General features: G+C 39.6%; 1 protein-coding gene across 1 annotated transcript in view; it reads left to right on the plus strand.

The window, feature by feature from the left end:
- The window catches only part of LOC150086500 (dynein axonemal heavy chain 3-like), a 544,757-nt gene that overhangs the window by 251,238 nt on the left and 278,121 nt on the right, over positions 1–15,398 (plus strand). Inside the window, exon 45 of the mRNA XM_090372184.1 lies at positions 2,116–2,301. Within this exon, the coding sequence (XP_090228310.1) occupies positions 2,116–2,301 (186 nt within the window). The remainder of the gene's footprint in view (positions 1–2,115; positions 2,302–15,398) is intronic.

Raw genomic sequence — 15,398 nt, forward strand, 5'->3', positions numbered from 1 at the left:
AAATATTCATGCTCTCTTTCTATTTAAGTGTATCCAGTTCTGGATTAAGGCATGAGCAAGCAGGGCCCCCGCCCAGAGCACCATTCTTTAAGGACTGCCAAATTTAACAAATCATGAAAAAATATATACAGGGTGATTCACTGCCAGTGCAACAAACTTGCAGGAGGTGTAGGGGGCACAAAGACGAATTGAAATCACATAGCATTGCAGGGTCTGAAATGCCTTCATCATGCAGTAGAGGACGTTGAACGGGAGGTCGCGGTGAACAGCGATCCCGCTGAAAGTCAGCATTTGCAAACCATTTCTGTTGAAGAAACCAAGTAGCAAAAGTCCTCCGGAATAGATAATCCGCAGGCTCCAATGATTGGATGCATTGCAGATGGTATGAACTCATTTGGTTTGTTGACAGTATCCTCCATATAGTGGATTGGGAAATACCCAATCGTTGGCCTATCGCTCGAGTACTTGTACTCGGATTGCCTTCTGCAAGACGTAGGACATTCTCCTCATTGTCTGGCGTCCTCATCGTTTGTTCTCGATTCATGGTACCTCTCGTGAAACAACCAGTCTCACGTAACCTTCTGTGCACACGTGCACGCCTGTGCAGGAAACGTTCCCTTGTACAAGTGCAGAGTGGTGCGCCCATTACAGTCTGCAGCTCCATATGCAAGGTGCATGTCGGCCAGTTCAACATTTGAATTCTCGTCCATCCTACTGCCTCGGGAATCAGTTCGCAAATGCTGACTTCCACCGGGATCGCTGTTCACGTGACCTCCCATTCAACGTCCTCTACCGCATGACGAAGGCATTTCAGACCTTGCAATGCTATGTGATTCCAATTCGTCTTTGTGCCCCCTACACCTCCTGCAAGTTTGTCGCACTGGTAGTGAATCACCCTGTATATATCCTTAGTAAAGATGGTGCAAAAAAATCTTTCTGCCTGGGGTGCAAAAATGTCCCACACTGAGTGTATCCCCTCTAAAAACATTGTCATCTGTTAACATGCACAGATCATACTGAGAAAAATTCTACTCCATGAGCCCTACACACAGTCAGTCCAGGTTCTTGAGGTAGAATTATATCAGAACAGATAAAACGTGACACAATGGAGAGAATGTGAAGATTTCTAGGATGTAATTATTCAAATATTAATGCACCCCTTCTGTCTAAGTGTATCCCATCTAAAAACAATTTCTGATAACATGAACAGATCATGCTAAGAAAAATTCTACCTCATTCTGATATAAATATACTCACAGAGTAGAATTAGATCAGACCAGATAACGCATGATATGCTGGAGATTGCTATCTTGCAATTTAATTATAATTGGAGAATGAGAGTGTACAACATTTCAGAAATAAAATGAATAAGTTAATATCAATACAGGCAAAAACTTAAAAATGATAAAATATTCTGCTTATGCCTATTCTTGCTGGCAAAAAAAGACACAAGGAAAGATGATAACCCCAGGGGCTCACATCTGGTGATTATGGGCTTGGCAAACCCAGGGTCCTGTCCTGACCTGGATATCATCATTCTTCTCTTTCTTGGTGAGTCCTTTCTACTTCTCTCTCTCTCTCTCTCTCTCTCTCTCTCTCTCTCTCTCTCTCTCTCTCTCTCTCTCTCTCTCTCTCTCTCTCTCTCTCTCTCTCTCTCATAGTAACTTGGGAATTTTTTTTTTTTTCTTTTTTTTCTGCTGGTACAGCATAAGCCTCAGGCTTCCTTGTACTGTGTGGCTAATAATAATAATAATGAGAGGTCTTGTTTACACAGTACAAATAAGTGTTTTTTTCCTTGCTATTGCTAATTATTCCCCTCCACCTCTTTTTTTTTCCACTACTATTTGCTTCTTTTCTCTTTTTCCATTATTGTGTTTTTATTTTTTTAATAATTGACTTTCAGATGATTAGATTTTTACATTATTTCTTTAAACAATAATAAATTTATCTGCTTATAAAAATATTCAATTTTATCATTATATTAGTTTTTTTCTTAATATTTAAAATTCTTATCTTTCCTCATACATATCTTTATTTTTTTCTTAACTTTAATGTTTATGAATTTTTGAATATTCTTTATTCTCTAAGTAATTCATTTATATATATGCATTTCAGTTATTAATTTCAGCTATGGGACCTCCAGGTGGTGGTCGCAATGATATTACATCACGCTTTACACGCCATATGAATATCATGGCCATTGACGTTTTTGATGAGTTTACTTTAACAAAGATATTTTCTTCAATCACTGATTGGCATTTTTCCAAAGGATATGATGCATCTGTAGCAAGAATTGGGAAGGTATTTCAATTTAACTTTGGAAATTTTTATTACATGTACATTTCAAATATAGCATTATTAGTAGTAGTGGCAAATGATTCGAGGATGAAAGCTTATTCATCATCAGCCAAAATATAAGAAAAGACAAAGATCATTAATTGCCGATATATCCATTACTTTGCCAAATCATTCAGTAAATTTATTCAAACAACCCACTTCTATGACACCAGGTGCAATCAGTTCCACTAGTTAGTTACTCCCTGACTGAAAGCAAATTTTTTCACATCTATCCTGCAACCATCCTTTCCAAATTAAATTTATATCTTCTTGTTTACATCATCCAAAAAAGACTGAAGATGCTTAGTTTCCTCAATCCATTCAAAGCCTTAAACACTTCAGTCACATCTCCTTGCAGGTGCCTAGTTTCCAGAAGTTGCAATCTACAGAATTAAGGTCTCTCTTGGTAAGAGTACCCTTTTGTGCCCACACTAATGGCATTGTTGCTCTTCTTTATGACCCTTCCAACAGGTTTATTATCAAAGGCTTTACTGAAATCTTGTTAGGAAGTATGTCGATCAAAGATCCGACATACTTCCTAACAAGAGGCTTTCAGACCTGTTTGCAGAACTCATGATGCAGCCTCACCATTGCCTTAAACAATGAGATAATCATCTCCTTCATCACATAGATAATCATATGGAAAAATTCCTATATATCACTGACAGAATCCCTTGAGTTGTCCCAGCAGCCTGTCTGCACTGTTCAGAGAACTACATTTAGACTATAAAATTACTCTAGGTTATCTTCAGTCTCCACAGCCATGTGTGTGTGTGTGTGTGTGCGCGTGCGCGTGCGCACACACACACACAGTTGATATGCTGGATACTACTATAATTCTGGGATTACTGCTACTGAAATGCATTAATTTGCATTATCAATGTTAAACCTCAATTTCCACTTTTCAGCCCATCTTCCTAATGTATCCAAGTCTTGTTTCAATAGTGTACACTGATGCTGTCATGGACCATGCTGCCAACCTATATATCATCAAAAACTTAGACATTAAAAATTTATTTTTATTATTATTATTATTTTTTTTTTTAGGCTGATGTGCTGTAAGCTTGCTTTCTTGCTGTTACTAATACTAAATATTAATATGCCTTTATAAATCTTGTTAATAAATATTGAAAACAGTAGGGGACTCAGCACTTAAACCCTGATGGACTCCACTAATAACATTAATCAGTGAAGAGCTGTGGCCATTAAAAACCACTCTCTTTCCTGCCCCTCAACTATCCCTTGATCCATAGCAGTAACCTACCCCTGATGTCACACAGTTTCAATTTTTACAGTAGTCATTCATATTAGCATTAGTAGTGGTAAGTGATGCAAGAAAGCAATCTTATACAGCATCAGCCAAAAAAAAAAAAAATTCACTTTTCCCTTCACTTCAGACATTTGTCCAGTTCCACCTTAAATCTATTAAAGCTGTCAACTTCCACAATGACAGAGGGAAGTTTGTTCCAGAAATCAACCACTTGCTGGCTAAAGACAAATTTCTCACACCTATTCTGCAACTGTCTTTCCTCAATTTGAATTTATGCCTCAATTAATTATGTAATCTGAGCAAGAGGAAGAATCCTATCAGCATTGAACTTGCTCAAACCATTCAAAGCCTTATATGCCTCAATCAGATCACCTCACAGATGCCTAGTCTCCAGACATTGCAATTTGCAGGACTTAAGCCTTTCTTGGTAACAGCAACCCTTTGTTCCATTCAACAGTCTTGTTGCCCTTCTCTGTACTCATTCCAGCAGCTCTATATCCTTCCTAAAATGAGGCCTCCAGACCTGTATGCAGTACTCAGGGTTTGGCCTGACCATTGCCTTATACAAAGGGATAATCACCTCCTTATCACTGCTAGCAAGGTTCCTATATATCATTGATAAGACAAGTTTATGAAGCTTAAAAAATGTCAAATGTGTGAGAGCTATAGTTCCATGAGCTGTTCTAGCAGCCTGTCTACCTGGTCAGAAAACTTCATAACCAAACTGCACAATTACCCCCATGTATATTTTATTCTCCACTACCCTGAGTGTAGTACTGCACAGTTAGTACTTTACTCTGGAGTTATTCCTAACCATATAATCAGTATTTTGCATTTGTTGATGCTAAACTTCAGTTGCCAGCTCTCAGCCCATCTGCCCAACATTTCTAGATCCTGTTACAGCAGCATCATTACTGCCATTAACAACCATGCCAACCTTTGTATTGTTTGCAAACTTTGACATTAAGCCTGGTATATGGTATACCTTCATCAATATCAACAAATATAGACAACAACAATGTTCCCAACATCAAACCCCGTGGAACTCCACTAATAACATTAGTCCACAAAGAGCAATGTGCAATGTCCATTGATTACCACTCTCTGTCTTCTCCCACTTAACCAGCTCTTTATCCATAGCAGCAACTTGCCCTTAATGCCATACTGCTCCAATTTGTACAGCAGTTTTCTATGTGCAGTAGCATCAAAAGCTTTCCTGAAATCCAGGTGTAATTAAAAAAATAAAAAATCCAGGTGTATGCAAAAAATAATTTTGATATAGTTCCTTTGTGACCACATTGTAGTATCCAATCAGATTAGTCAGGCATGATTTCCACTTAACAAACCCATGCTGTCTCTGTGTCTGAACTATAGCCACTCTTGTCTAGATGATCCTGCGTTGCTTCTTTAACTAGTGACTCCATTAATTTCTCCTGAACAGAAGTTAAACTAACAGGTCTCTAATATGGAAGAGTATCAAATGTTTTACTGAAATCTAAGTATATAATGTCAAAATTTTTTTTATATCCAGTTCTTTTGTGACTACATTATATAATAGCTAATCAGATTGGTCAGATAAAATTTTCAAATTTTACAAATCTTACAAATCTGTGCTGTGATTGCCATATAACTGCATCACGAGATAATCTGTTTATTTGTCCCACAAACAGATGAACTAATCATAGACCTTAACACTGAATTACATTAATACAGATATTTTTAGGATCACTGAATTTTAATGCCACCAGCACACCATATCATCTCAACTAGCTGAGACTATACATTCCATTTTGAATAATAAAATTGATTGATAACCAAAATAAAGTATTTATTTATTTATTATACCACATGCTAATGCATATCAAGTATGATACCTTACCAAGTATGGTCATGATCTGCATTAGCATGAGCTATAATAGTGTTTATTTCAACTTATACACGAAGATATCTTTATATTTTCCATCTTTGTTTTCAATTTATCATAGTTATCCATATGTTCAAGATAAGCCTCTCATTTCTCAATTATGCTTTATTTGATACTGTATTTAGTTTATCTGTCTTAATGAGTTTCACTACAATTTATTAATTTATTTACAATATTTGTTTTTCATTTTTTTTATTATGATTTGTTTGGATTGTTTTGCATATTTGCTTTTTTAGTCAAATTTGTCCATTTGCTGAATTTGACATTGAAATTTGCATTTTGTTATTATGTTTTTTTTAAACTACATATAGTTAAAAAAAACTCAAATGTCACAGCTGTCACACTATAGAGTGAGAGTTGTGGCATATATTTTATGTTTCTGAGTTTTGTTTGTTTGTTATTTTCTTTTCTATATCTAGATCATGTAGGAACATCTATTGTTGATGTGTTTGCATGAACACTCAGTTGTTCATGCAAACATATCATTTACACATCATACACATCATCACTGACTTACACTGACTTCTCATCAATACTTGCAGAGTATTGATGAGCAGTCAAAGCTCTGTGACAGTATAGTGGGTGCACCACCTGCCACTTGTTTGGCAAGGTCTGGGTTCGAGTCCTGTTGTAGCAGAATTTTTAAAGGCTTCTTCAATCAGGAATGTAGTTAACAAAGCTCAGGTGGAGGGAATATGGTTCCCTGAGTTATTCAGGGGTTTTCAGTCCACACAATAGCAGATCAATCTGTGAACACACACTTGTACAAACATAATATAGAATGGTGCAATATGGTTTAAGTTACTAATTCATTTATAAATCCAACAACAACATAACAGTCAATGTCTTATGGGTTACTGTATTTTATTTTTATGTTAATTTAAATATTTCATTATAAGTGCTAATAGCTCTCTGTGGTTTATGTAAGTGTCTATGTAGGTATAGAGTTGTGCATTTGCACTACTGGAAGTCAATATTTATTAGTTTTTCTTTGTTTAACTTATTTAAATTTAATTTATTAGGGTAACTTGGGAAATAAGCAACATTAGTATTTAGTTAAGTACACACACACATTGGACAAAAAAAATACGAACCTTTGTATTAAGACAGTCACAGACAGAAGAAATGCAAATAGATGGAAAGAAAACTGTGACATGGGGTGATGATATGTTGTCTCGTTGAGTAGGAAGACTGCATCGGCTGTTCAACTGCAGTAATCTGAAGCCAGAATGGGGAAAATGATTGATGTATCAGACTTTGAAAAATGTCTTAATGTTTAGTAGGAGCTAAGATTCAAAAAATGAAAAACACAACTGGTTTCTCAAAAGCATCCATCTTAAAGGTTTTGACTGGAAAGCAGGTGGTTCTTCCACATCTCAAGGGATAAATATATCAAAAAAATAATATTTCAAGAGCAAAGCTGTTATACTCTAAGGAGGACTGTATGGAAAAATAGGACATCCAGTATGCAGCAAATAACATCTGAATTCAACCAAGCCCAGAACTGCCATATTTCAACCCATACTGTGCAGAGAGAATTGAAGAAATTGGGTATTGGCAGTCACCTCCCTATTCAGAAGCCACTTGTTTTAGAGAAAAACAGAAGAATCCGCTTGCAGTGGTTCTGAGAATGCCACGATCGGACAGTGGAACAATGGAAGAAAGTCATGTGGGCAGATGAATCACAGTACACTTTGTTTTGCACTGATGGTAGGCAGATAGTGTGGTAAGAACCTCATGAAACGATGGAACCTGCTTGCCTTGTTAAGACAACCCAAGCATCTGGAGGTGGCATCATGGTTTTGAGAATGGTTTGTTGGCATGGACTGAGCCCATTCATATCATTGGAAGGTCAAATGTCATCCAGGGAGTACCTGAATTTTGTATCAGATCTATTGCACCCTGCAATGTTACACTTTTTTCTTTAATGTGATGGCCAATTTATGACCGCAGAGCATTGGAATGGTTTGGAGAACATGACACTGATTTCCGCCATCTTCCCTGGCCCACACTCACCTAATCTCAGTCATATTAAGAATGTGTTGGATATTCTGGCAAGAGCTATTCAACAATGAAGTCCTCTTTCTTCTACTGTGTTGCAACTACGCAATATTTTGTGGAAGAATAGTTATAATTAGACCAAAATGCACTAAAACACTTTATAGAATCTGTGCCATGCTAACACTTGCTGTTATTCAAAACAAAGGTTGGCATGGACTGAGGTTCATATTTTTTTGCTCAGTGTATGTGCATGTATGACTTTAATCTGCATTAGTATGTGGTATGTCTTACCGACATTACGATTTTAATATTTTAGTGTTGTGATAAGGAAGTACACTCCACTGTATTTATGCATGATAAATTTGTTAATCTTAATGAGAAAAAATATATATATAAATTATGTGGGCATTTAATTAAAAGCTGTATTTGCTCCTATATCTCTCATCAGTAGCAGTTCACATAAAAAGTAGAATACGACAAAGTTAATATATTTACACGTTTCTAGCTAGAAAATATAAAATTAAATCAGATCATTATGCTGCCAGTAGTGGATTAAAAAAAATAAATTTCTCCTTTGTTTACCATATCTTTACTATAATGCTCTTCAACAGTTTCATTTTAATGTTATAGGAGAGTTAAATGCTACATTTGCCAAATATTCAGAACTGTTCCCGCTACTAAGTGAAGTTTATTCAAAGTTTAAAGAGCTCCCAAGTAACTTTGCTGGGTGATCGAAGGTGAGGAAAATCCTTGCACTCTCTACAGCGTGGATCTTGTGAAGGGCACAGAACATAAATTTAGTTTTGTTTACAGTTTCTTCATAAAAGCAGGAACTGTACATATGATTTCAGTAGTGATAAAAAAGAGAGCAAAAATGCTTCGTACATTATTTCAGATTTTTCTATATGATTATCATATTAATAAATGAAAGTTTAAATTTGCTTTATTCTAATTATAAAATATTTTAAATGATAGTAAATACCATTGTACTGAGACAGTTCAGTCATTGGGTTCCATATGAACTAAAAAACTTCAGAGGCTGCTGTCCATTATATCTGAGGTCTGCTTTGATGGTTTACTGTATTATTTTAATGGCATGATAGCTTGTTACCCAAATCTGTATCATGTATTTGTATGTAGAAGCATGTGTTCACTAGCTGATTTGCATGTTACGTGTATGCGGAGCAAAAAAACCTGAAATAACTCATGGAGGAAACTAAATCTGATATTGGCTAACTACTGCCTCATTTTTTTTTTTTTTTTTTTTATGTAAACCCCAAACATGAGAGAGGTATGTGACATGCTGATTCTTCTTTTTTTTTTTTTTATGAAAACCCCAAACACGAGAGGTATCAGAACCTATAGTACTTGGTATCGTGCTTGGGTTGGAGGTTGAGAAGACGAAAGAAGATATTTGTTGACATTAAACTCGAACTTCTGTAGACTGTAATTTTCAGGAAATACGTATGAAGGAAGGTTGTTCCAGAAAACGGCAGTTGAATGAATAAACAAGGAAGATGAAAAGTTGGTTCTGTGAGTTTGAAGTTGGACAGTAAATGAATGTTGGCTGGTGGCGGCACGTGTTCCGACTGTTTTGAAAGAGGGAGCGGGAATTATAGAAGCCAATTCAGAAGAACAGTGCCCATGGAAGTATCTGTAGAAGAGGCATGCAGCAGAAACAATACGTCTATGAGACAGCGAGTGGAGAAACTCTGTTAGAGATGAATCATTAATTAACCTAACTGCCCTCTTCTGAATGGAACCAAAAATCCTGAGAGAGGTTTTGGGGGCACCACCCCAGATGTGGGAACAATATTCCATGGCTGGGCAGATTTGCGATTTATACAGAGTGAGCAGCTGTTTGGAAGAAAAATAATGCTGAGAGCGAAAGAGAAAACCAAGTTTTTTAGATGCAGAGGAAGCAATATTTGTAATGTGCTTGTGCCAAGAGAGATTAGAAGTCAGGGTAATCCCCAAAAGAGATATATCATTTTGCCTAGAAATTGGAGTTGTCTTTGCCCAACTGGAGAATTACCTGAAGATCGGCATTTAAGGAATTGGTAGCAGATTTTCGAAAAGTTGAAGCTGTTGAGCAGGACAAGGTTTCTCACAATGGAAAGTGGAATACAATGTGCTATCATCAGCAAAACTATGGATAGGATTTCCAGTCAATGGAAGAAGGTCATTCATACACAAGAGGAAAAGAGCGGGAGAAAGAACTGAACCTTGGGGGACACCGGCATTAGTGGAGAAGTTAGAAGACAGAGAGCCATCTACCATCACCCTCAGTGAGCGATCAGAGAGAAAGCTGGATAACCAATTACTAAAAACAGTTGGCAAACCATAAGATGGAAGCTTGTTTAGAAGACATTTATGCCAAACACGACCGAAAGCCTTTGAGATGTCAAGAGCAACTACTTGTGTTTCACTGAACCTTTCCATTGAATTAGTCCATAAATGGGTAACATAAGCCAGAATATCACCAGTGGATCGACACTGATGGAATCCATACTGGCAGTCGTTGATCAGATGGAAGGTTTCTAGGTAGTTTAAGAATTGGCAGTTAATTTATTTCTCCATTACTTTAGAAAGAGTAGAAGTAATTGCAATGGGGCAATAATTGGATGGGAGGGATTTGTCACCTTTTTTAGGAACTGGCTGGATATGAGCAAATTTCTAAGCAGAAGGACCTTTGGAATAAGAAAGTGAAAAAAGGTGGCAAAGAATAGGAGTAAGTTCAGGAGCACAGGTTTTGAGAACAAGTGGAGAAATACCATCGGCACCTGGAGCTTTCTTAGCATCAAGATTCGTCAAAATCCTTCTGACATCCTTTTGACAGAAGACCACAGGAGGCATTGAATGAAGCGTGTTGGGAATGGTGGGAGGTGTTTTACCAAGATTGTTAATGCATGAGTTGAAAGAAAAATGGGATGCTAGCAGGTGAGCTTTATCCTTGGCTGACCCCTCAATGTGGGCACCTGTATGTGGTGAGGGGACCTCCCAGTGACGCTGCTAGACTTCCAGACTAGCATCACTGGGATCCAATGCCCACAGCCCAGGTTCCAGGCTTACATCAATGGAATCCAGCGTGTTTGCTGTGTGTTGCGACCCGTGGAAATTTGGAAAGGGGGATCCTGGTGGTTGAGGGGCCCAGCTTCAATACACCACTTTGGCCCCTGCTTCGACAAAACGGGCCTGGAAGGCCCAGCTAGGATCAATCTGCTAGTAGGCTCGCCTGTGAGGGTCAACCATGTCAATGCCACACCCCTACCCTCATGGTCCGAGGGACAGGATTCAGGCTGGCGGCGGTGCGGGTATAGTGTCTGGGTAGCTCTGGCATTATACTCCCGAGCGCATTTATTGCATGCCGGGTAGTGGGCGTCCCTTTGGGCTCCGTGGTGGGTGGGCACTGAACAATTTAAAAAACTCCATGAATCCTGATAAACTCACTTCTTCAGGGGCCCCAACCCAGTCCCTATCTGAAATCAATGAAAAGGAGACAGATAGCATTATTGCTAAAAAGAGGCAGCGAACCGAATTACCATCAGGGCCTGTCCCAAGGTTCTTAATTATGCATTCTACCAATGAAACACCGATTGGTAAAATGTCACCCTTTTTTATTCAAAAAGGGTTAGATGGGTTAGCAGGTTCACCCAAATCAGTTAAGAGGCTTCGTTCTGGAGACCTTTTAATTGAAACTAAAATGACGGGCAGTCTGAACATCTACTCCGAGTAACATCAATCGGAGGAATACCCATAACAGTGACACCACACAGAACACTCAATTCATCGAGAGGTGGCATTTCAGAGTGGGACCTTCTCAACATAACCGAGGAGGAAATCTGCTCCGAATTAAAACCACATGGAGTCATTGCCGTCAAGAGAATTACTGCGCGAAGGGATGGAAAAATTGTTAAAACCAGGAGCGTTATCCTGACTTTTAACTCTCCTAAACCTCCTGACGAGATTAAAGCTGGATACATCAACTGTTCAGTGCGTCCATACGTTCCGAACCCTTTACGGTGTTTTAAATGCCAGAAGTATGGACATTCTCAAATGGCCTGCCGTGGAGTCCTTGCATGCGCTTGATGCGGTGCAAAGGACCACGAAACAACAGCATGTTCAGCCGCAAAACCCACCTGTTTTGCGGCTGAACACCCGGCCTACTCACGGGCATGCCAGAGGTGGAAAGAAGAAAAAGAAATTCAACGGCTGAAGGCAGAGCTAAATATATCATACCAGGAGGCAAGGAAATCGGTGAAACCCCTGAATATCAACAGACCTACCTACACCCAGAAGGTAGCAGGGAGATGTTCCGTCGGAACTCAGACGGACATGACCATTCCTCCAAGGGAGTCTTTCACTCCCATCGCGCGTTATCTCCTAAGTTCTCAAAAACCTGCACAGAAAAATCAATCAGCTGCCACTCCTATATCAGTACCACCTAATGCTCCACAAGTAACAAAGGTAACTATGAAAGAAAAGAATAAGAAAGGGGAAGTTCCCCCTAGTACCCAAGAAAATGGTTGTCGAGCAGAAGAAGGTACCCGAAGATTCAGTCTTGGAACTCTTTGCAGAGGAGGAAATGGACACGGGACAGCGTCCTTTTTTTCCCAAAAAAGATAAACCCAAGACTGATAAAAGTAAGCCCTCAGCACCTCGGAAGCCGCTTGATGGACCCACCAAGCCAAAATAATGGCTAAATTCCTACAATGGAATTGTCGTGGATTCCGGTGAAATATTGATGACATCAAGGCCCTCCTGCAAAAGCATGAGCCAGTTTGCTTTTGCTTGCAGGAGACATATCTAAAGGCAAATGACGATCCCACCATGCACAACATCACAATTTTTCGAAAGGATAGAATTGCGGATGGTCCTGCTTATGGGGGAGTGGCTATCCTTGTGGGCAACCAGACCCCAGTGCAGCCCTTGCTAATTACAACTAGCATAATAGCTGTTGCAATTCGCCTTACGGTGGGATTTTTATTAACGGTCTGCTCTATCTATTTGCCACCTGGGACTGACATCTCCCAGGAAGACCTTGATGATCTTCTAACGCAGTTGCCTCCCCCGTTCTTACTTCTCGGGGATTTTAATGGACATAACACCCTGTGGGGTAGTGCTAACATCAATGGAAGGGGACAAGTCAAAGAGCATATGCTAAATGACAATGACCTTTCCCTTCTAAATACTGGAACAAACACCTTCTTCCACATGCCTACCCGTACTTTTTCTGCCATTGATCTCTCTATCTGCTCCCCTTCTCTACTCCCTTCACTCACTTGGGAAGTGGAGGAGAATCCATACGGAAGTGATCACTTCCCTGTGATAACCTCGTTACACAGTGGGAGACCATGTCTTCCCTTCAGGTTACCACGGTGGAAGATTGATCAAGCTGACTGGACTGCCTTCCAATATCAGGCAAATTTTGATCTTAGCACAGTCAGTCAAGAGCCTATCAATGATGCAGTTACGTACATCACAGAAATTATTGTCCAAGCAGCTGCGAATGCTGTTCCAAAAACATCTGCCCGGTTTCCACCATTTCCCAAACCTTGGTGGAATTCACAATGCACAGCAGCAAAAAAGGCTCAAAACAAAGCGTGGGGGATATTCCGCCGATATCCTACCACGACCAACCTTATAGCCTTTAAACGTGCATGAGCCAAAGCACGATATACCCGCCGTCAGAGTCAAAAGGAATCGTGGATTCGTTTTACATCATCTATTAACCAGTCTACCAACTCTAAGGTAGTCTGGGATAAATTCTGGAAAATGAAGGGAAAATATACATCCCACCCTTCTTCAATCCTAGATTATAATGGATGCACTATTGCAGATTCAACTGCAATAGCCAATTCTCTTGGGGAAACATTCTCTAACATCTCTGCAACATCTTCATATTCTCCAGAGTTCCTGGTCCTGAAATATAAAATCGAAAAACAGGCACTTAACTTTAAATCTAAGAGCATTTATCCCTACAATGGGGATTTCACTATTCAGGAACTGAAAAGAGCCCTCGCTGTTTCCAAAGCAAGTGCTGTTGGACCAGATGACATCCATTATGAAATGATTAAACATCTTTCACCAAAATCTATGGATTGTCTGCTCCTTCTGTATAACAGAATCTTTATTGAAGGGCAGTTTCCGGACTCCTGGCGAAAGGCAATCGTTCTTGCTTTTCCTAAGCCAGGAAAGGATCCAAAAGTCACCATCAATTATCATCCTATTGCTCTGACTAGCTGTCTGTGCAAAATCCTGGAGAGAATGGTTAATTCTCGTTTAATATGGTATCTCGAATCAAATGACCTTCTCTCCAACATCCAGTGCGGCTTCCGAAGGAACCGGTCCACTTTGGACCATCTTATTAGACTGGAAACATCCATCCGGGATGCTTTCCTAAAACGCGAACGCTTGGTGTCAGTGTTCTTTGACATGGAGAAAGCGTATGACACAACTTGGAGATTTGGCATCTTAAAAGATCTGCATAGCCTTGGCCTTAGGGGGCAACTCCCCATTTTTATTAAAAACTTTTTAGCCAATCGGTCTTTCCAAGTTCGTGTGGGATCCTCACTCTCTCGTTCCTTCAGCCAAGAGGAGGGAGTACCACAAGGATCAGTATTAAGTGTCACACTTTTTGCCATCAAAGTAAATTCCATCACAGAACAACTTCCTCCAACTGTAAACAGTGCCCTCTATGTTGATGACTTTAGCATATTTTGTCAGTCATGCAACATGAGGGTTATTGAAAGACAACTGCAGAAAGCTATTGATCGCCTCAACTCCTGGGCTCTTGCTAATGGCTTCAGGTTCTTGCCAGAGAAGACCGTTTGCGTACACTTTTGTCGTAAACGTAATCTTCATCCTGAACCTGAATTAAAGCTCGGACAAAATGCAATTCCGGTAGCAGCGGACACAAAATTCTTGGGACTCGTATTCGATAAAAAGCTGACCTTTCTGGAACATATCCGTCAACTCCGCACAAAGTGCACAAGAGGGCTGAATATTCTGCGCTCTCTTTCCTCAACATCTTGGGGTGCGGATCGATGCACCCTACTACGCATCTATCGTGCATTTGTATGATCCAGACTAGATTACGGGTCCCTGGTATACAATTTGGCCAGAGACAGTGTACTTCGATGGCTGGATCCTGTCCATCATCAGGCTCTCCGTATCGCTATTGGAGCATTTCGAACATCTCCTGTCCAGAGCTTATATGTCGAAGCAAACGAACCACCGTTATCACTTCGACGTAAGCAGTTGTCTCTAAAGTACACCTTAAAACTGAAATCCCTGCCAGACCATCCTACGTGGCCATTCGTTTTTGAGCCACGATGGGAAAATCTGTACAACACCTGTAAGACTGCCAATCGTCCTTTTGGTATTCATCTCCAAGAGCTACTCAAAGAACTTAATATTAAGGTAGACAGGGTTGCCCAAACACCAAAGCAACCCCTTCCACCCTGGCATGCTCATGTTCCAACATGTGACTTCTCCCTTAGAAATTGGGGAAAGTCGGACACACCATCATCTGTCTACCTGCAGCTTTATTCAGCACACCGAGCTGAACATTCTGACTTCGCACCAGTATACACAGACGGTTCGAAGTCGGAATCATATGTGGGATCTGCCGCTGTCTTTACAGATAGCACTACATCGGAGCAGATTCCTTCTGAATGTAGCATATTTACTGCAGATCTGCACGCTATTGAGTTAGCCTTGGATCACATTAGTAAATGCCAATACCAACGGTTCATTTTATACTCTGATTCTCTAAGTGTTTTACAGGCCTTAATAACTGTGAGATATAATTCTCATCCAGTTCTGTCTAGCATTCAGCAGAAGATTCACTTCCTCCGTGAACGT

Source organism: Mastigoproctus giganteus, chromosome 4, assembly GCF_048544385.1.
Source record: "Mastigoproctus giganteus isolate SK-2022 chromosome 4, ASM4854438v1, whole genome shotgun sequence".
Classification (NCBI taxonomy): Eukaryota; Metazoa; Arthropoda; class Arachnida; order Uropygi; family Thelyphonidae; genus Mastigoproctus; species Mastigoproctus giganteus.